General features: G+C 50.5%; 1 protein-coding gene across 7 annotated transcripts in view; it reads right to left on the bottom strand.

Annotated features, from left to right (window-relative positions):
* Window positions 1–23,027, bottom strand: part of PDE9A (phosphodiesterase 9A) — a 97,926-nt gene that overhangs the window by 43,131 nt on the left and 31,768 nt on the right. For 5 of the 7 annotated variants that reach the window (XM_033418389.2, XM_033418390.2, XM_033418391.2 and 2 more), the window contains exons 2-4: window positions 19,220–19,290; window positions 17,850–17,927; window positions 11,197–11,240 (exon numbers count right to left, since the gene is read on the bottom strand). In XM_033418389.2, coding sequence (XP_033274280.1) covers window positions 11,197–11,240; window positions 17,850–17,927; window positions 19,220–19,290 — 193 coding nt within the window. Of the gene's footprint in view, window positions 1–4,840; window positions 4,964–11,196; window positions 11,241–17,849; window positions 17,928–19,219; window positions 19,291–23,027 lie in introns of those variants that run through there. The other 2 variants (XM_049709711.1, XM_033418393.2) reach the window with 2 other exon arrangements.

Genomic DNA, 23,027 nt, shown 5'->3' with positions numbered 1-23,027 from the left:
GGGAGAAAAAAAAAGCACCAGAGATGGCAAATAGGTAGGTAACTACAAAACAGTTATCTTTAAGTTTCTTTTCATTATTTCTTCAAAAGACAGCTGACTGTTTAAAGTAAAAATTTTAATACTGTATTATGGAGTTTATACTGGGAGTAGATGACCTTAGCTGCTCCGCCTGCTCTAAGAGACCACAGAGACTCGGTGGGTTGTAAACAACAGAAAGTTACTTCTCACAATTCTGGAGGCTGGACGTCCAAGACCAGAGCGCCAGCAGAGTCGGGGGCTGGTGACAGCCACTGCCTGGTACACAGATGGCCAGCTTTTCAGTGTCTTCACAGGGCAGAAGGAGCGAGGGAGCTCTCTGGGGTCTCTTTTATTAGGGCCCTAATCCCATTCATGAGGGATCTGCTCTCATGACCTACTCACCATTCAAAGGCCCCACCCCCCAATGCCATCACATTGGCGGTTAGGATCTCAGCGTGTGAATTTTTTTGGGGGGGACGCAAACATTCAGTGTGAAGCATAGATGTAAAGTGTATTGCAGGGCTTCCCTGGTGGCGCAGTGGTTGAGAGTCCGCCTGCCGATGCAGGGGACGTGGGTTCGTGCCCCGGTCCGGAAAGATCCCACATGCCGCGGAGCGGCTGGGCCCGTGAGCCATGGCCGCTGAGCCTGCGCATCCGGAGCCTGTGCTCCGCAACGGGAGAGGCCACAACAGTGAGAGGCCCGCGTACCGCAAAAATAAATAAATAAATAAATAAATAAATAAAGTGTATTGCAGCAATAGCTCAAAGGTTGTGGGGAGGAATTTTACTGCTGCAAAGTCCTTACTTTTTATGTGAAGTGGCACAATATTAATTTTAACTAGGCTAAAAAGTTAAGGATGATTTAAAAATGGGCAAAGATCTGAAAAGACACTTTGAGAAAAAAAAAGATATACAGATGTCAAATAAACATGAAAAGATGCTGAATAACGTTAGCGGACTGCAAATTGAAACCATAATGAGATACCACTTCACACCTGTTAGAATGGCAAAAATCCAAAACACTGACATCACCAAATGCTGGCGAGGCTGTGGAGCAACAGGAACTCTCATCACTGCTGGTGGGGATGCAGAATGGAGCAGCCAGTTTGGAAGGTATTTTGGTGGTTTCTTGATTCTTTTTAAAACATTTTAAAAAATATTTATTTATTTAGGTTGCATTGGGTCTTAGTCGCGGCACGAACGATCTTTCGTTGTGGCGCATGGGCTTCTCTCTAGTTGTGGTGTGTGGGTTTTCTCTTCTCTAGTTGTGGCATGGGGGCTCCAGAGCGCGTGGGCTCTGTAGTTGGCAGCACACAGGCTCTCTAGTTGAGGTGCGTGAGCTCAGTAGTTGTGGCGTGTGGGCTTAGTTGCCCCGTGGCATGTGGGATCTTAGTTCCCCGATCAGGGATCGAACCCGTGTCCCCTGCATTGGAAGGCGGCTTCTTTACCACTGGACCACCAGGGAAGTCCCAGTTTGGTGGTTTCTTACAAAATTAAATGTATGATTCAGCAACTGCACTCCTGGGCAGTTACCCAAAGGAGCTGAAAAGTTATGTCCACACATAACTTTCCCACAAATGTTTATAGCAGCTCTGTTCATAACTGCCAAAACTTTGAAGCACTCCAAGACTTCCTTCAATAGGGGAAGGAACAAATCAGCCCTAAGAAGAAATGAGCTATGAAGCTATGAAAAGGCGTAGAGGAACCTGAAATGTATAGTACCTAGTGAAGGAAGCCGATCTGAAAAGGCTGAAGACTGTATGATTCCAGCTACGGACATTCTGGAAAAGGCACCCCTATGGAGACAGTAAAAAGATCCGTGGTTGCCAGGGGTCTAGGGGGAGGGATGGATGGACAGGTGGAGCACAGAGGATTTTTAGGGCAGAGAAACTACTCTGTATGACCCTGCAGTGGTGGATGCAGGTCTTTATGCATCCGAAAACCCACAGACTGTATAACACGAAGAGTGAACCCTGATGTAAACTATGGACTTTGGATGACAATGACGTGTCAGTGTAGGCTGACTGGGACAAATATAAAGCTCTGAGGCAGGATGCAGATGGTGGGAGAGACTGAGTGAGTGTATGAGGAGGGAATGTGTGGGAACTCTGTACTTTTCACTCAATTTTGTGTTTTTATTGATCTCCAACAAATAAAGCCTGCAATTAAAAAAAAAAGGTGAAGGATGCACGGTGAAATATAACAACCAACTAAAAATAATGCAAAAAGCAGAGGTAAAGAGTCAATAGAAGAGGGACTTCCCTGGCGGCCCAGTGGTTGACACTCCGCCTTCCAGCGCACCGGGTATGGGTTTGATCCCTGGTCGGGAAACTAAGATCCCACATGCCTCGTGGCCAAAAAACCACAACATAAAGCAGGAGCAATATTATAACAAATTCAATAAAGACTTTAAAAAAAGAGCTAATTTCTTCCATTAACAAAAAAAAGAGTCAACAGAAGAAATAAAATAGAATACAAAAGCTTATCCAATGAACCCAAGAGAAGGGAGAAGAGGAGGAACCAGGAAACCGAACCCAAGATCAATAAGAAAAACAAATGGCAACATGGTAGATCTAACCTCAAGCATATCAAGAAATACATTACATGTAAATGAATATAGGAAGAAATAACACCAAAATTACACAGAATCTTTCAGAAAACAGAGAAGAAAGTAAATGCCCCAATATGTTTTATAAGGCCACCATAACCCCACAATCAAAGCATGACAAAGACATTACAAGAAGAAAGTTATAAGCCAACGTCCTACATGAGCATGGACACAAAACTCCTTAACATATTATTAAAAAATAAAATCTAGCAATATATAAAAAGGGACTACATCCTACATCAGGGTAGAGGTCCTGTATACCCTTTGTTAAATTTATTCCTAAGTATTTTCCTAGGAACACTTCCTGGGAATACAAGTGGGGTTATCCCAGAAATGCAAAGTTGTTTTAACATTTGAAAATTAGTCGGTATAATTCACTGCCTTAACAGAATAAAGGAGAAAAATCATATGTTATCCCAGTAGATGCAGAAAGAACACGTGACAAAAATCTAACACCTATTTATGATGGAAAAAAACATTAGAAAACTAAGAATAAAAGGAAACTCCCTCAACCCATTTCAGTCGATGCACAAAGAACCTCTGATAAAATTTAACACAGAAGATTTGACAAAAAAAAACCTCTTTGTGAACTGGGAGAAGAGGGCATCCTCAATCTGACAGAGAGCACCTACAAAAAAACCTGCAGCTCACGTCACACCCAATGGTGAAAGAGTGAATGCATTTCCCCTGAGGCTGGAATGAGGTAAGGATGTCTGCTCTCAGTCTTATTTAATTGTATTGCAGTTTCAACCAATGCAACAAGACAAGTAAAAGAAATAAAATCCAAAAAGACTGGAATGTAGAAAGTAAAACTGTCTTTATTTTTAGAAGATATGATTGTCTCTATGGAAAATCCTAAGATTCTATGAAACAACTACCAGAACTAACCCATGAGCTAATAAGCAATGTCACAAGGTACTACGTCAACACACAAATATCTGTTGTAAATGAGGAGCAAACAAATGGAAAATTACGTGAAGATTCCATTTACAATAACACCAGAAAACAGAGAATGCAGAGGAACAGATTTAACAAAAGATATGCAGGACCTCTATCTATTCTGAAAGCTATAAGCGTTGCTGAGTGGAGGGATGTATCATGCTCGTGGTTGGAAGACTCAATATTGTTTAGATTTTATTATTCCCAAATTAATCTATATACTGAATGCAATCCCAGTTCAAGTAGAGAAGCCTTTTTGAAAGAAATTAACAAGTTGATTCTTTATTCTAACATTTGTAGGGAAAAGAAAAGGACCCACAGAACCAAAACAACTGAAAAAGAAGTACAAATGTGGAAGATTACCGGATTCCAAGCTCTAGCAATTAAGCCAGTGTGGTCTTGGTGTCAGGACAGACAAACAGATCCATGAAACAGAACAGAGAGTCCAGAAAGGGACTCACACATATAGAGTCAATTAATTTTCAATAAACATGCCAAAGTGGTTCAATGGAAAAGGAAACTCGTTTTTAACAAAGGATACTGTGACAACTGGGTACATGTATGAAAAAAAAAAAGAGACCACAACTCCTACCTCACACCATACACAAGATTAATTTGAAATGGATCACAGATTGAAATATAACAGCTATAACCCTAAATTTCCTGAAAATGTATCTTCATGACCTTGCGGTAGAGAAAGGATTCTTAAAGAAGACACAGAAAGTACTACACATAAAAGAAAACTTGTTCAATTAACTGCATCAAGTTAAAAACTTCTGCTCATCAAATGACCTCTTTAAGAAAACGAAAAAGGTAAGTCACAAACTGGGAAAAGATACTTGCTATATATACATCTCACAAATGGATTATATCCAGAATATATGGTTTCTTATAAACCAGCGATAAACACTAATACAACAGTCTAAAAACTGCACAAGAATACTTGGAACAGACACTTCACGAGGTAAGATATTCAAGTACCCAATAAGCACAGGAAACCACGCTCAACAATTATTAAGTCATCTGAGAAATGTAAATTTAAACCATAGTGAAATACGATTCTACGCCGACTTGAGTGCCTAAAATTAAAAACACTGAGAATGCCTAGTGTTGGGTTGGATGTGACAACGGGATCACTCATACATTACTGGTGGGAACGTAAATGGTACAGCTGCCTGGGAAGACAGTTGGGCATACGAACCAGCAACATCACGCCTAGGTATTACCCAAGATAACTGACAAATATGTCCATAATAAGACGTGAACAATGCTTACCGTAGCTTAACCCCAAACTGGAAATGTCCATCCGCAGGAGACTTAACAACCAGTGGTGGAGCGCTCATGAAATAGACTACTACTCAGCGATACAAAGTAAATAAACGACACGCATGAATCTTGAAAACATGATCCTGAGCGAGAGAATGCAGACACAAAAGAGCTCACTCTGTGTGGTTCCATTCTCATGAAATTTAAGATCAGGAAAAAGCAATCTGCCTGTGGCAAAAGAAGCGGTGGTTTCTCACGGTGCGTGGGAACAGATTTTAAGACAAGCACAAGGGAATTTTTTTGGGGCGATGAAAGCGTTCTTTGTCTTGACTGGTGTGGTGGCTACACGCGTGTGCTCTTTTATGGAAGTTCAGCAGATGGTACCCTTTATGTCTGTGCATCTCACCGCACAGTTAGAGGGTACACGGATATGTGTGTGACTGGTTTTTGCAGATGCCTAGCGGCGGAGAGTGTTTGCTTCCTGTTTGAAGTTTTGCTTCCCAGAGGTACAGTCAGTCCTCGGTATCTGCAGGGGATTGGTTCCAAGACCCCTGCCCCCGAGGACAGCAAAATCTGCTGATGATTTTGGTACCCTTAGTCGGCCCTCCGCATCTGTGGATGTGGGACCGCGGACACCAAGGGCCGACTGGACCAGATTCTGTAGTCATCACATGCTGACTCTGTGTCCGGTATTACCGTTTGCCACCCACCTTCCTGACAGTGATGGGCTCAGTGTTCCCGCTGTCGCCTAAACCACCCCAAGGAGCAGGTGAACACGCAATTCCCTAAAGCTAAAGAAAGCAGAAGTGTGCTAAGCCCCTAAGAGACCTCACGGGAGAATAGGAGCTTTCGTTTTATACACTGAACCCTTTTTGTTTTCAAAAGAATACAAGTAAAGATGACTAAGGCTACGATGACCAAGCTGTGGGCAGTGAAACTGCGCTAAAAATAGAAAATATTATGAAGAAGCATTATTATTTCTCCGAAGCACCATGCCTGTGCTCAAATGTCAAGCATTAACTTCACTGGCAAGTGAAGACGGGAGCCAGCCCTCCATGTTTCAGACCTTAGGAAGCAGTCCTGGCTCCACGAAAATTCAGCAATTCCAGACAGGCACAGCTTCAGCCGTGCAAACGTGTCCTCTAGGGCATTTTAAATGATAGCACCATTTAGCGAGCGCTCCCCAAGTGGCACGCACTGTGCTAAGCATTTTGTATGAATTACTTCATTTATCCTCGTAAGAACCATGCGGGCGTGTATCCTAATTCCTACTTTGCAGGGTAACTGCGGTGCAGCGTGGTCAGTCGCTTTCCTGAGACCACTTCACCCAACTGACACCTGAACGATGGCAGCTAGACGGTCCCTGCTTCTTAGGTTTGGATCTTCCAAAGCCGACCCGGAGACAAGGAATCAGGCGCCAGCAGGGCACGTGGAGGTGGTCCCAGGAAGGCTGGGGGGCGTGGGGAGTGGAGGAAAAGCAGGGAACTGTGAGCCGATGAGCAGGGGCATCTGGGCTGATCGTTCTGGGGTCCCTTTGGGCAACTGCATATTCGATGCGTAAACTGTCCCCACCGCTCCACCCAGGGGCAAGGAAGCCAAACACTTGCCCGCGGCTCCCTCTCTGGCAGGAGGACCGTTCTCGGGGCGTCAGCCCTCAGAGCTTCCCGTGCAGAGGGAGTCCACAGGCAGGGGACTCAGAGGAGGAAGCCCTTAGTCTGCATGTGCTCTTTTCTTAGGCCCTTCCTCCAAGGTAGCTGGGCTCTTGTTTTTTTAACTGAAATATTTTATCTAACCCAACTTACCTCAAAAATATCTCATTTCAACATGTATCATTCCTAGGAAAACTTGCCCACACCTGTTCACTACTGCACCATTTACATTAGCCAAAAAGTGGAAACAGCCAAACTGCCCATGAGCTGATGAGTGGAAAAACACCACGTGGCTCTTCCACCCAACAGGACGAGCGCTGACCTTCGCTACAACCCAGAGGAACCCTGCCTACATCAGGCCGAGCGAACGAAGCCAGGCACAAAGGGCCGCGTACTCTGTTACACGACACGTCCACGACAGGCCTATCCACGGGGACGGAAGGCAGACAAGTGGTTGCCAGGGAGCAGGGTGAGGGGATGGGAGCAGGTGCTGGCAGCTACGGGGCTTCCTTTGGGGGTGTGGAAACCTGGCGTTAGAGTGGTGATGGCTACACAGCGAGGTGCATACACTACAAACTACTGAATTTGTGCCTTTAAAATGGGGGGTTTATGCTGTGTGAATTACATCTCAGTAAGATAACATGAAATATAAACGTTACTCATGAGCTATCTTACATTCCTTTTCTCCATGCTGAGTCTTCAAAACGCAGTGTGCATTTTGCATTTACATCTGCAGCTGGACGGTGGCTGGCCTTCTTATACACGTGGTTGCTGGGTCAGGACTGGCCCGTCCTTCTCTTCTATGAAAAGTCATGTTTCCCGCAATACTCTTCTCTTCACTGTTTCCTAATATTTAAACAGCAAAACAGGAAGACTGGGGCATTTCTGCACTGCCCGGCCCCATCAGGACCGCTAGGGGCGTTTATTGACACGTGTGGCTCAGAGGATCAGCAAAGACAGCGGGGCCCCCAGGAGAGGCCAGGCCCACGGGCCCCGGCAGCTGCATGTAAGTCTGGACACAAGGTTCCCGAGTCCTCTCGTGAGGTTGTTTTTCCCGCCATCGTGAATGTGGCCTGGTGACTGCAGGGCCGGTGGGGCTCCTTACAGGCCCTGACTCAGGGCTGCATGGCCAGGACCGGTTACTGAGCGGGGGCGAAGGCCGAGAGGCTCCAGGAAGCCAGGCCAGGTGCTGATGGATGCGAGACGGAAGGCTATTTCCAGAGAGAGAAGCTCAAAGAGTTAAAGACTCCTACGAGCAATTCCCAGAGGGCAGAGAGTCACACAAAATCCTCTTTCTTCTTCCTCTAGCGAGGACTGTGCAGACATCTGATCACGCTGCCACGCGCCCCCGTCTTCCTCTCCAGAAGCTCATCCCTGTCCCGTCCACCTGTTCGGCTTGTTTTCTTCCCCTTTGTTCTTCAAAGGGACCCTCTTCTGGATGGTGTCAAGTCATCAGCGGCCGTCGCAGGGAATGCTGTCCCCCAGTGTGGCGTCTTAGGGCTCAGTCCTTGGTCCCTCCCTGGCTGGGGAGCTCATCAGGCCCATGGCTGCAAACACCACCCACACCGACAGTCCAGTGTCACGTTGTCACATCCCCAGCTCAGGTGTGACGGCTCCCCTAGACCCGTCTACTCGATATTGACGTCCAACAGGCAAACCACGCCCCCCCCCGCCCCCGCCGCCCTGAGCCCACGTCACCCTCAGCTCACACCCGCACAGGGCTGCTGCTCCACCCTTTCTGTGGCTCAGGCCGGACCCCCAAGGCTTCTCCGACTGCTCTTTCTTCTATATCTCACTTCCACTCAGTCAGGAAATAAGCCTGGTTCTTCCTTCAGAACACGCCAGGATCTGATCACTCCTCACCACCTCCCCTGCCCTTCCCCATGGGAATCAAGGCACCAGCTCCTCATGGACCTTCAAGGTCCCACATGACCTGCCCCCAGCAACCTCAAACCTCATTTCCAAATGTCTGAGCTCCGAAGAGCTGGAGTCAGGAATGCTTGGTGGTCACCAGGGCGTCAGTGGGGACCCCACAGGGGTGGCGCCTCAGCTGCAGGACGGAACTCTCCCTGGAGTAGGGGTTCTCTAGAACCGTCCTAGCAAAGCTAAAAGACAGGTCTCAAAGGCATCAAACTGATTTGTAAGTAGCTTAACTGTCTGCCAGGACAGAGCCTATGCTCTTTAATGGAAGAAAACAAAATCCAGATGGTCCACAACATAACAAAGGGCAAACATGAATATACAGAGACACGAAGAAAAAAATATAAGTGTCGACAGCAAAGATGATAACAGTGTATCATGGGGTCTATAACATACGTAGGAGTAAAATGTGTGACATAAAGCACAAAGAATGAGGTAGGAGAAATGGAATCATGCTATTCTGAGAGTCTTACATCATTGTGAAGTGGGGTAATGGAACTGAAAGGCAGACTGTGATGAGTCACTGGTACATATTGGAACACCAAGAGCAGCCACAAAGAGATAAGACAAAGAAGTACACTTCATAAATCAAGAGTGGAGGAAAAAAAATGGAATTAAGGGGCTTCCCTGGTGGTGCAGTGGTTGAGAGTCCGCCTGCCGATGCAGGGGACACGGGTTCAAGCCCTGGTCCGGGAAGATCCCACATGCCACGGAGCAACTAAGCCCGTGCGCCACAACTACAGAGCCTGTGTGCCACAGCTACTGAAGCCCACGTGCCTAGAGCCCGTGATCCACAACAAGAGAAGCCACCGCAATGAGAAGCCCGCGCACCGCAACAAAGAGTAGCCCCTGCTCGCCGCAACTAGAGAAAGCCTGTGCGCATCGACAAAGACCCAACGCAGCCAAAAATAAATAAATAAATTTATTTTTTAAAAAGTTATTTTCATACGAAAAAAGTTAGAACTCAGATTTTATTCTAACATCTACTATCAAAAGAACTGAATTAAGAGTTTTCATAAAGAGCTACTCAGGCATAAAAATATTTAAAGCAACCAGTGCTCCTATGTAAACGTTGTCACTTGAAAGATGAGACCCTGAGACACAGAAACATCAGGGCCTCACTCACACACCATCCAGCGCAGTATGGGTGGCATCAAAATTCTATTCTGTAGACATCAATTTTGAAAAAATTATTAAATTAATATTAAATTTTAAAAAGAAAAATAAACCTCAACTTTTGCCTCAGACCATACACAAAAATTAACTCAAAATGGACCACTGACCTAAATGCAAAAGCTAAAACTATAAAACTTGTAGAAGAAAACAGAGGAGAAAACTTCACAACTATGGGATAAAATAAGATTTCTTTGGCCACAAAAAGTACAAACCATAAAAGAACAACTGGTAAATTGGGCCTAATCAAAATTTAATTCTGGTTATTGAAAGACACTCATAAGAAAAAGAAGCAGCAAGTTGCAGACCAGGAGAAGATATTTATAATATCTACCTGACAAAAGGTGTGTATCCCAAATATACCAGGAATGCTTTCAATTCAAGAGTGAGAGGGAAAACTACCCACCACCACCACGACCAACAAATCAGAAAAGATTTGAACAAATACTTCATAAAAGAAGATTTAAGAATGGCCAGTAAATACTTTAAAGATACTCACCATCATTAATCACTAGGGAAACCAAATTAAAACCAAATGCAGTACCACTCCACACCCAATAGAACTGATTAACACAAAAAGGACTGACAATATCAAGTGCTGCTGAGACTGTGAAGCAACGGGAACTCTTGTACATTATGGGTGGGGGTGCAAGATGTGCAGGGAAATTACCTGGCAGCACCTTTTATAAAGTGAAATATACACTTAACCATGCGATCCACCAATCCCATTCAATCCCATTGACCCCAAGGGAAATAAAAATACATGTCCCTGTAAATGCTTGTACTGGGATGCTCACAGCTGCTTTATTCATAAAAGTCCCCAACCGGAAATAACCCAGATGTCCTTCAACAGGTGAATGGATAAAACAACTGTGGTCCAGCCATACCTGGAACGTGACTCACCAATAAAAAGGAAAGAATCACTGATACACACAACACGTGGACGAGTCTCAGAAACATTCGGTCGAGTCAAAAAAAGAGGACACATGTTACGTGATTTCATTTTCTATGGAACTCTCAAAAAGACAAATCTAATCTATGGTGTCAAAGAGCGGCTGGTGGCTGACAGAGGCCGGGAGCGGAGGGACAGGGGTTAAGCGGGAGAGAACACAAGAGAACATTTTTAGGTGATGTAAATGTTCCCAGTCTTGGTTTTGGTGGTAGTTAACAAGGATGTATAGAACTTTCAAGGTTTATCAAAATATACACTTAAATGGGAGCATTTTATTAGGCATACGTCATACATAAATAAGAGCGATCGAAGATTCAAAAGGAAATGGGATTTTAAGAAAACAACACCACTGACTGTATGAGGCATCCTGGGGGCTGGTCTTTTGCCTCACAGTCTGAATGGTCAGGACAGATACTGGGCCCAGGGAGACAAGAGTGGGGTGTCACCCAGTGTCTGCTTAGTCGTCAGGACCGGGTGGGAGGGGGTGGGACTGGGCATCCTGGGGGTTTGTGGAGGGCAGAGTATGGCTGTCTCTGCAGCAGTACGCGGCTTTAGATTCTGCAACAGTACTGGGCTTCCAATTCAATGCCTAACTCATACATATTCAATCACAGGTGCAGCCTGGAGCTTTTAGTTTTCTTTTAATTTAAAATATGATAGCAAGGCCTTACCAGAGAGCTGCTTGATGGCCACAGGTCTCACTTTGTAGGGAGTCCTGCAAGAGAGAAGGCAGTTCCACTGTAAGATGCTGTCAAAGATGTTCATGTACATCTGGTTCGAGAGAGAAGCACTCGGGCTGAATTAGGATTCAGCGAATTAGGTCTTTTTAAAACGAATTTCTTTGGCAGGTCTGAGCTTGCTCATTCAGAAGAATTCTAAATACTTTAAATATATCATTTAAACAACGGACCTCCTCTATAATGTTCATATTTGGTTAATAAAATAAACATGTTGAATGCAGCTGGGATGGTACAGAACTGTCCTGGTCTGTCCTGACACCTGACTGATGCGGGAGGCTCTCCCTCTTTTGCTTTGAGCTCCTGGAGACTGCATCCCCCAAGTGCACAAGAGGGGATGGTGTCAATAACTCAGTCGAAAATGCACTGGCACCTCGGTGATGTCACCACCGGTAATCATGAGACCCACAGGGGGTGGGGAGAGGATACTGGTGATAGGAAAGGCAGAGTAAGGGTCACTGTCCCTGACATACAAGGACCTCTGGCAAAGGTTGGGGGGAGACAAGTCAATGGAAAATAGGCAAAGAATAGGAACAGGCAATCATCGATAACAGTTAATAAAAATAAAAAGAGGGACCTCAAGAAAGAGGCTATTTTTTTTTTTTTTTTTTTTTTGCAGTACGCGGGCCTCTCACTGTTGTGGCCTCTCCCGTTGCGGAGCACAGGCTCCGGACGCGCAGGCTCAGCGGCCATGGCTCACGGGCCCAGCCACTCCGCGGCATGTGGGATCCTCCCAGACCGGGGCACGAACCCATGTCCCCTGCATCGGCAGGCGGACTCTCAACCACTGCGCCACCAGGGAAGAGAAAGAGGCTATTTTTTTACCCAAATTTAGAACCTGGTAACATGAATGCTATGAGGCACAGGGACTCAGGGTCTCACAGGTATTGCTAGTGGGAGTACGGATTGCCATCACCTATGGGAAAGCAACCTAGCAGCACTGATTCAAATGTAAAATCCTTTGTCTCAGCACGTGAACCTAGGAACGAAAGTATTAACTCTTTTGGTTATCTTACACAGGGATACCTTCACATGTCACTCGTTCATTCATTCAACATGTTTTACACTCAGTGCTCACTGTGGTTGGGTTCTGGTGATATAAGAGTGAATCAGGGCTTCCCTGGTGGCGCAGTGGTTAAGAGTCCGCCTGCCAATGCACGGGTTTGAGCCCCGGCCCGGGAAGATCCCACATGCTGTGGAGCAACTAAGCCCGAGCACCACAACTATTGAGCCTGCGAGCCACAACTACTGAGCCCGTGTGCCACAACTACTGAAGCCTGCGCGCCTAGAGCCCGTGCTCCACAACAAGAGAAGCCACTGCAGTGAGAAGCCTGTGCACTGCAAAAAAGACCCAATGCACCCAAAAATAAAAAAATAAATTTAAAAAAAGGACAAAAGAGTGAATCAGGCAAGAACGGTCTGCCCTCACAGATCCTACGTTCCACGGTCAAGTACACGTTGAAAGGACGTGAATGCTGCCATCTGAATGGCTAAGAAATATTTGGGCCCCTCTCTGTCAGGGCTGCGTGACACATTAGCTGAACTGTGGCGTGTCATTCAGTTGTCAAAAAGATGGAGATGAGTGAGCAAGTACTGACGTGGAGGGCGGCCTACAACATCTCGTTAGGGAGACATGGCAAGTTACAGGGTCACAGACGGAGAATCAGCTCAGCGATGGAGAAAGCACAGAGACTCTGGAAGGAGTTACACCAAACACCAGACTCTTGACAGGGGCTAACTGGGCATCCCACCTGTGGTTTAACAGTTATAGGGCACACGGAAGATTGTTTACATTTAAAATGCCAATAAGGTATAAAAATAACAACTGCGTGGCACTAATAGGTGATGGACGGACAAGCCCACGGTGGTCTCAGGTCCCGCCTCCCCGCAAGGGTTTCCTCCTGGTGGAGCCCGTGAGGGGCGAGTCACCCCCACCCATCTCCCCCCGCAGGAGCGTGCCCCTTGCTTGGGGAAAGGTCCTCTTCCAAAGGCCCCCGGAAGTTGGTTATTTGGGACTTGGGGAACATTCCCTACAGAGGCTTCGTGGTGATGGTGTTTGGGTCCTGGGAGATCACAGAACAGCCTGTTCAGAGTCCACGCGGTTTGAAGTATGGCTCCACCTGTACAGCAGGTGAGACACCGGCTGGGGCGGGGCTTGGCCAAGGGGACACTAGCTGCCTCTGTCCTCACTGATGGCGAGCAGGGCGGGTCCACCCTCCCCGCGCCCTCCCAGCAGCCGTCAGCCTCGCCACCTTGCAGGTTTCCAGGAGCCTCCGCTCAGCGAAGGGGGGAACCTCCCTGAAGCCCACCGTGTGTGTGGGGCTCACTTTGAACCAGGGGCGTATCCAGAGCACGTGTCGGCGTTTCCGGGGGGGGCCGGGGCTGCGGCGATGGGCTGAGGGGCACAGAGAGCCAAGGCGAGGTGGGCGTCACCTCTCCTCTCTCCTCCTCCCTCAGCCCCATGAGCAGCACTGATGCTGGGGCAGTGGGTGGAGAGACGGGATCCCGGGCCCGAGGGGCGCAGGAAGGGGCCGTCCCTTCCCCTCTTTTTCTTCTCTCTCCCTCCCCTGCGGCCACAAGGACTGTCTTCCCCTGCTCCCCACAAGCCCACGCTGGCCAGGAGGTGACAGTGACGGCACAGAGGAGGTGCCGGAGGCGTGGATGGGGAGAGACAAGAGCCGCGTGTCCTGAAACGCGCCCCGCTCCCCGTGTCAGAGGCGCTGACCACAGCTGGATCCCCAGGATTCCTCTTGGCCCCTGGTTCCTTAATCCTCTTGACTCGACAGCAGGAATGTCCTCAGAAGCAGTTATGCTGCTTCCACGGTTGAATAAACCCCTGCCTCGGCCTAAATTGACTCGCAGCTTCATCGTTTCTTCCTCAGCAACAGAACCGAGATAAACCACTTGCCATTCGCCTTGAACTTGTATTTGTCTTTTTCCAAAATGCCTCTTTTCAAACACGTTTACTGGGAGCTGCGCCGGCATCCAGGAAGCATTTCTCCCCAGCCGAGGGGACGGGCACACACACCATCCTTGTAAGTGCCCAGCCATTGCATCTGGCGGCCAGCTTCATGTATCACACCTTGGCTAAAACCGCAAATACAGGAGCGGGTGTATCACATGTGTGCCGCGCCGTCCTGGCCCTCCCCTCTCTCCACACGCCCCATTTTTCCTCCTACTACTTAAGGGTCTGTTTCTCTCCTTCAACAAGGATCTTGAAGCAGCAGAGGCAGACGGAAGGGTGGTCAAGAAGCAACACGCTGGTCAGCGGGGCACCATGGGATCCACAATGTCCCCTTGTCCAGAAAGGAGCGCACTGGGACCAGACGCCTGGTCCCGCCGAGCGTGATATGAACAAACCTGGGATGTGTCTACTTGTGTTTGTTAGTCTTTAGGAATGGGGATTAGCAATCCGTCACCTTTCTTATCAGCTCCAAAAGAGAGAGGAAGCTACTCAGCCCATCACTAGATTAGAGCCTCTCTGACTTAGGTAAATATGTACCAGGTTATTTAAAATGTGGGTCTGAACATTCTCTGATCGTTAAGGGAAGAAGCATTTTGAAGGAAGAGTCAGGTCATGAGATGTGGTTTGAAATGAGCTGAAAAGTTTAGTATAAGAGATGGGAAAACTGGGACCCCGACTTCTGATCAGTAACCAGGTGATCACAGTCAAGAGCCCTTGTAATTTGGAGAAGAGGCTGTGAGAAGCGGCCCCTGTGAGTGTGAACTGGGCAGCAAGCAGGCAAGGTGGACGAGCTGGCGCCTGCAGGAGAGCCTCTCCCGGGAGGCGGTTCCTGAATCCGAGGCTGGGGGCAGGGTACAGGTGTCGACAAGGCTGGACCGAAGGGCTGCAGGGTCTTCAGTGGTGGAGGAAGCTGGAGGGACACGACCTGACTTGAGCGTCTTCTGGGAGGAAACAAAATGTATCCAGCACTTTCCGAGAAGGGGACACCCTGCGTCTGGTAGAGGTGACCTTCTGGTCACTGGCAGACTGAGCACCCACCTGGGGGTCAAGAGTAGTTTCTTAGCCTTTGCCCACTTTACACCAGTGGTTCTCACCCTCGCTGCACATTGGAATCACCCGGTGAGCTTTAAAAAAAAAATCCCTCAAAAATCCACATTCCCTGGGTTCTAGTGGGGCTCTGGTCACCAGAGCCTTTTTGATGATCCCTGGTAGTTTGAACCTGCAGGCAGGGCTGACGGTCACTGGTTTGGTTGGACTAGGTTATACCACGCATGTTTAGAGGGGGCGGGACCCCCGACGGCAGCTGGAACCGTGGGACTGGAGAATTAGAAGCAAACGAAACAGACTGGAGGCCTCACTGGGGCTCACGCATGACCCGGGAGGGGGAGGTGAGCAGGTGGGAAGGGAACCTTGGGGAACGCCGCCTTTCAGGGGCAGAGAGTGGGAAGCAGACACAGATGGGGGGAAGATGATGGAGGCAGCTGGTAAAAAGGAGAAGTCCATGATCTCACATGCAGGGAGCAGACAGAGACAGGGGAGGGGACGCCCAGTGCTGGGAACAGTGATTAAGGAGGTCCCAGCCAACAACATCACCACCTGGGAACCTGCAGAAATGCCAGTTCTGGGGCCCCGAGGGGGTGAGGAGAGGGAGGGAGGGGGCTCTGCTTCAGCCAGCCCCCCGGGGTGTGCGTGAGGCTGGTGGCCTGGGGGACACCGGGCAGCTCTGCGACGAGAAAGCAGTGGGGACCGCATACACCGGTTCTCAGCCTCGCCAACACTGACATTTGGGCAGGTGAGTCTGGGGTGGAACCAGTCCTGGGCACTGCGGGACGTAGAGCTGCAGCCCTGGTCTCCACCCGCTGGATGCCACAGACCCCATCCCCTGGCGTGGCAGCCAAAATGCTCCAGACTTCGCCAAGGGTCTCCTGGGGAACAAAACTGCCCGCCGTCGAGAAGGGCTGGCACAGAATAAAGAGCCTAAAGACATATGATGAGGTGACAGAACAAGTCGACAAACTACAAACTGCTTTCAATTAATTCGGGAAAAAGGCAGTTTTGCCCCATCAGACACCGGCTTGTGCGGACAGGGCACTTCCCCCTGATGACATCGTATCTTGTGGACGTCAGGGGTGACAGGTCACTCGTGACTTTCCTCATGAATACAGATCTGGGTCAGGCTGGACCTTATGCCACAATTTACGACAGTCTTCCCGGAGCCTCTGGGGATTCAATTAGCATCGCTCCTTCCGGGGAGCCCGGAGCTGATAATCAGAGCGTAATCAGAGCCAGAATGTGTGGGGGCAGAAGCTCCTGATGACAAAATTAAAAATTCAGGAGATTGATGGATGCAGTGGAGGGGGAGGGGAGACCGGGCGGAAGCGCCCAGATGCTCGGGGAAGGACAGTGCTGGCCGCTCACCACGGAGCTCGGAGGACATTGGATCCTGTTCAAATGTTCTAGGACTTTGTACGTGCCAAGGGTTTGTTACTTGCCGGGCTTTCTGCACTAAAGCCTGGCAGCCTTTGCGAGGTCTTGAGCCCTTGCCTGGGGCCAGACATCCTGCACCCAGGCCGGCGTGGATAGCTGACAGGTGGCTTCGGGGGACAGAGGAAGAAGGGCTGGTGCCCATCCCTGGGCGCTCAGGTGTGCACACACCTTTGGTCGGGGGAACCTTTTGGGCCCCTACAGCGGAGGTCCCAGGGACCCCATCATGGGAGCCCAAATATTCCCACGCTGCCATCGGGGGGCCAGGGCCCTCCAGTGGCCGGGAACTTGGAGGGTCTGCCTGGGCATGCTCTCTCCTGCGGCTGGAGCAGCTGGCCTGGTTCAGTCGGGGGGGCACACCCTGATGGCCGGATTGACACGTGTCCCTCGCAGGGGGATGCAGTGAGGGCAGGCGTAACAGGGGTCCCCAGGGGCACCCCGCTCCCAATCACGCTCCTGCTTCCGGCCTCGCAGGGCACGTGGGCTGGATTCTGCCTGGCCCTACTGCAAATACAAAGTGTGGACCACCGGGGACCTCGCCAGCCGCTGGGCAGAGGGGCGGGCGTGGACGGGAGAGGCTCTGCGTGGAGTCCCTCCCTCCGGCCACATGCAGCCGGGCTGTTTTACAGATGTTCACAGGTGTGTTTACTGCCCAAGCCTTTTCCTCTCTAGGTCTCTCCTGGTTTCACTCCTCTGGCCCCCAGGCTTCCCATCCCCCAACCTCCGCCGTCTTGGGCAGAGTAACCGGTGGACAGTGCTTGACAACACCGGGACTTGCCCCAGGGGGTCGACGCCCAGCGCTGCCCAGGGAGTCTGGTCAGGGAATCTCCTGCCCGGATGGACTGGGCGCAGCTCTGCTACTGCCACTCAGTGCCTCAGTTTCCCCATCTGTAAATGCCCCCTCAGAGGGCTCTTGTGGTCTCGGAAAGGTCACGCTTAGACCTGCTACTTTCTTGGAAAGTGACAAGTTCTGCAAAGGAACCAGCGGCCTCCTTCCCAGACCCTCCCATCTTTGGTTTAAATTCAGATTTTCCTGCAGCAGTAAATTTATAAAACAACCATGGAGACCCTGCCGTGCATGCAGAGAGCTGTCAGACACACCACGAGAAGGAGCTGACGTAGCCCACTAGCCGCTTACCGTTCCGAATTGGCAGGCATGGTGGGGTCGATGGAGACCATGGCGTCATCTGTGGTCAGGAGGGAGATGGTCGTGTTCCTGGAAGACAGGAGAAGCCAGTGTCTTCACCCCGCTGTTGTCCCCCGGGTGCACACTTGAATCTGGGCCTCCCATGAGGTAGGAGCTCGGATAGCAGGCCTGTCCTGCCCAAGGGGCCATGAGGAGTCGGCCTCAGGACGCTGGCCCTCAGCTTGTAAACAAAGTTACGGGCTGTGTGTGTACTTCTAAATGCTCAGTAGACGTGTAAGTAATTTAAAACGGGAATTGGAGAAAGTGTAATTTGTTGAGTTGGGAGATTAAATGGTGTCAAAGTAGAAATGAACATTTGTATCAACCAGTGATGAATTCAGGGTTTGCCTTTCTACTTCATTTCCTGTGGGGTCTATCTAAATGGGCAAAAAGCTCTCCTACCAAACAGTTTTAAGTGGATAAATGAATCCTCCTCCAACTTCTCATCTGTGGGGTCTTTCACGCGAGGTGTTGCCTTAACCACATGACTTAACTCTCTGGTCTTCAGCCGTGTATCAAAATCTGTGCAATGGGGGTGACACCTAAAACCCATGTTGTTCTAAAGAACAACATTTATTTATTTCTTAGCACATTGCTTAATAAAAGATGCCCCAAACTGTGGGCTATTTCTTGCTGCTACAAACCGCTACTTGCTGTAACTTCAGGTGTGTAGTCTCATCCTTGACTCTCCTTTTTCTCACCTGACTCTGAACGGCTCCTGCTGTCCTCCTCTCTCACCCTCCTTGACCTGGGTCACAGCTTTAGTTAACTGCAGGCCAAGCTGCCCCCCATCACTCTCTATAGTTGGGAAGTTAGGACAGAAAACCCACTGGCTGGAACAAACTGTTGATTTGGGGAAAAGAATTCTTCTGGAGTCCTTATGGTTCTATAAGGTAGATTTCTGGTCTTTTCAACTTATTTCTGACATCAGTCTTTTCCTAAACCTTGATCTGTGATGAGCCCCTCTCTCCCCCTTGCTGGGTCATTTGGGGCTGGGGGACCAAAGTCTAAGCACTACCACCGTCCTTTACCCTTTCTCCCAATGCAAAGGAATAAATGAAAGAAAAAAAGAAACTCTTAAGACAGTAGTTTCTGCCTAATTCCGCCCAAAGGTTCCTTCTGCGTAGCACAGCGGTGGTTGAAAAAACCTCCAGAGACTCATCCACTGATTCGAAAGGTCCCAAGTGCAAGGTGCAAGGTGAGCCCACGGGCCCTACCGCACCTCTTGTCCCCTAGACTCGGCCACTCGCCCTCCCAGGTACCTGTCCCTCCAGGTGAATTTAAAGGTGTCCCTCTGGCGGGGGCAATTCCGGGCCACTCACCGAGGCAGGCCGGTGGCGATGCAGAACAGGTCCATAATGTCGCTGGAGTTGCAATACTTGCTGAAGACCACCTGCAAAACAGAAGCAGAAGGCCGTGAGGGTCAGGCGGGAGCAGGGCAGCTGGTTTCCGTGGTGACGTCAGATTCCAGAGCTTTCTCTGTGGTCCCGACCTGCAGGTTAATTTTCCAAAGAAAAAACAAAATAACTGTGGGCACTGGAACGTTCCATGCACGTCTCTTCACTGAGTCGATTTATACAGGTTGAGAGAAACTTCACTCTTCTGTTCGCTGAAAAGAGTTGTGAAAAACAACGCTATCACCCACGTAAGGACACCTGCGGTGACATGCTGCCTCGTGCCCCGCACCATCAACAACCTCAGCTTAATGGTATCACATCGCAGGGGGTCTCCAACGGCCTCCGGGGCCATTATGCAAAAGAAATTTAAGATCATTAGCTTAAAAACAAAAGATTGCCTTTTAGGATTTGGGGGCTGAGGTGCAGGACCAAATCCAAGAGGGAATCACCCTGAGAAAGGGTCCGATTGGAACCGTCGGTCTGCATAGTGAACAAATTTCACCGGAGGCAATTTTACACATGGCCTGGGTGTCCAGTCCCTGCTGGACAGGAGAGAAACACACCAGTCACATCAGCATCTTTTGTCCGAGGGGCCCCGATTGTGAATCTGGGCTCCGGAACCCCTCCCTGGGAGAGGGGGCTTCACGTACAGAGAGGGGGGCTGCTCTCCAAGGCTGGACAGCACGCAAAGGACAGTCCACGCCAAGGCTCCTGTAACAGAGGTTTTCCGTCAACATTCTCCCTGGCTAATTGCTTAAGGCCCCTCCTGCTCACCAGGAGTCCGCGGGCGTGGGGCGAGCCAAGCTGAGGTGAGCAGTTATTTTTCAGTGCGCAGAGTGCTATTGTTTTAGCCAGATCAGTTTGCATCTTTTTTTACTGGAAACAGTAAAACAGAGTAAGCAGATGTTTTTCCCTGCAAACGTAGCTGGTCCCTGACTACCACGGCCTCCTCTGTGCCGCTGGCCTGCCTACGCTGAGACTCTGCCAGCACCACTGTCCGGGCTGCCCGCTTGCCCCCCGAGGTGGTATTCGCACCCTTGCTGACAGGGCCTTTGTTTGGCACTGTCCACCCGGCGGCCACCGGCCTGGCTCAGAGCTGGTCCCGCCTGGACCCCTGCAGCAGCCCCTGCACTGGCCCTGCTGGGTCTCAGCCCAGCACCCACCCTTGGTTTCTAGAACTCAAACCTGGTTGTACCACTTTTCCGTGCAGACGCCTCTGCTGCCCCGCACGCCCACCGGAGAAGGTCCACCTCCTCGCTGGGCACCTGAGGTTCTGGGGTGCGTCCCTTGAGGCTGTGCCCTCGCCAAGCTCCGGCCCACGGGTGCCCCTCCCTTGCCCTCTGCTCTGGGTCCCCCCTTCCCAGAGACCGTCCTCCGCTCTCCCTCCTCCCAGCCTCGGGGCCAGCTTCTCCGCACGGTCCCCCGACCCCACCGCCAGTGGAGTCTTGCGCCTTCGGCCCCCCGCATTTTCACGACAGCGCGTCCCAGCGCCCCCAGCACAGGCCTTAGCTCACGCCTCGGCCTTTGCAGCTGTGCCCAAGACGGGTGAGGTGCGGGGTCCTGGCCGTTCGCCCACTGACACGGGGCCATTTCTGACTTTCCCACTCAAGCCTTTGTGAAGGTCGTGTCCACCTGGTGCGGGCTGACTGCGTCGGTTTATTCCAGACCCCAGTCAAAGGCGAGGGTGGGCCGAGGCAGAGGACAAGACGGCTCCGTCTGTGCACATTCGATTTGCCCGGAGATCCCGGCACAGGGCGAGGGGGCTGGCAGGCCGGATGCTGGTCATGAGCTGAGCGTGACCCCGGCAAGTTAGCGCCGACAAGGCCCTCCCCAGGGAGGGAGGTGGGAAGAAAGACCGGGAGCTTGGAATATCCTGGGGGCCTCGACAAGAGGGGAGTCTGCCCAACTTTATAAGCACTGCAGATGCAATCTGGAGGGGCGAGTCTTTCGTGATAGCTTCCTGGGCTCAGGATAACAAATAATAAAAGCTTTAAAAAGTCCAGTTATGAAGCAGCACAACAAACCCAGAAGGGCCCACAGGGCTCCCTGACACTCTCGCTGCCCCTTTGTAACCGACCCCGCCCAACCTCGTGAGGGAGGCCAGCCTTCTTCTGGGTCCGGAAGAGTCTTTGAGATTATTTTTGACGGGTGGGGGGGGGGCGGGGGGATGGAAGGAAATCAGAAGTAAGCAGAAGAGATTGCACCGGGTGTCTTCCATTACAGTGGGGAACCATGCTGTGTCCATCTGTAAATTCATTTCAACATTCCTCTACCGTAGAGAAATGCAGCGTTCTTTGACTGCACTTCCGAACTGGTTGTAACATTTTGCCGTTTCCCTTGTTCAGCTAACAAGTTAGTTTGACGTGTGGCCCTTTCACTTCTGCGCGAGAGTCAGGCTTTTGCCTTATCTAGGTAGTTAGTTAACGAGCCTTGAGCGGGGCCAACGCAGGTGAGCGGCTGGGGTGAACATCACGTGAACCCTGACGTCGGAAGTGCTTGGACAGCCCAGTTCTTGGCCGGGTGTCAGGAGAAGCTCCCAGCCTAGGTGGGCTGTTCCTGGTGTGGGAAACCAGCCCCTGTAGCACAAAGGCTTGGTCGGCCTGGGAAGAAGCCCTCCCCCGCCCCCGTCTCCAGGCAGCCTGGTCAGGAGGGTACAAGGCTTTCTGTTCCCATGCTGAATCGTTCTGCAAATTCCTTAGCCTCTATCCAGAAATAAACAGCGGGGGGAAACAGCGCGGGGAAATGAAATTTAAACGTGAAAAGTGGAGGCAGCGTGATGAACCGAGAAATAAGCGTCTTATGTTGCCCCGGGCTGCGGCTCATCAGTGAAGCGCGCAGGTCACCCCACACCCTGTCATGTGGCCTGGTCGGCAGCACCGCGATGTTAAAACAGGACGAGAGAAAACAAGGGGAGCCCAGAGGCCTCTCTTCTGCTGGGTACTGGGCCTCCCTCATAGTCAGCTGGGACCTGTGAACGTCAGAGGGAACTTCTGCATCTGGAACCTTCCTGCTGCCTGCAGAGCTGGGTAACAAATACTCATGGAAACCAGCCGCCCGCCCAGCTGTGTTCTGAGGGGTCCCCAGAGGAAGCAGCACAGAGCTGGACGAAGCTCCCCGGGGCCCAGCCAGCGAGGGGTCAGGGGGTCAGGATCACAGCCCAGGCCTCCCTCTGTCCAGCACACACGTGACCCAAACAGCTCTGACTCGCAGGCTCTGCACGGCGTGTAGTATCTGTATTCACCCCCCGTCCACCCAGCGATGGTGTCCTGGCAAGAGCAGGGGGTCCTGCGCTCCCGTCGGTTATTCTTCTATCCATCGGTTCCCTCCCAGTGCCCTGCCCACCCCTCCAACATCGTGGGCAAGACCGCCACCACCCTGTAGCCTCAGTTTGCCTTTCTGCGAATGAGGTCCATCACGCCAGCTGCACCTGCCTCTCAGGGCTGAGATGGGCAACACGTGAGGGAACGCTCAGGACGCTGAGCCCTCAGGACGCTGCCGCTCTGACACAAAATTCAGCTGCGTACCAGCTCTGCTGCCTGTGAAACTCCAGGTCCCCAGTGGCTCTAAAATCCTGACTGTGGATGGAAGTCTCCAGGGCTCTTCAAGTTGCCAAACGCACCCAAAGTGACTTGTGGCCCTCCTTTGTCTGGCACCCAGTTTTATTTCCGTAGGACCTCAAATGTACGACTGCAGGATTTCCAGAGCGAGAAGAAAGGACATGTAACCCAGCTCC

Source organism: Orcinus orca, chromosome 5 (genome assembly GCF_937001465.1).
Source record: "Orcinus orca chromosome 5, mOrcOrc1.1, whole genome shotgun sequence".
Taxonomy (NCBI): Eukaryota; Metazoa; Chordata; class Mammalia; order Artiodactyla; family Delphinidae; genus Orcinus; species Orcinus orca.
This window is presented reverse-complemented; position numbering and strand designations above follow the sequence as displayed.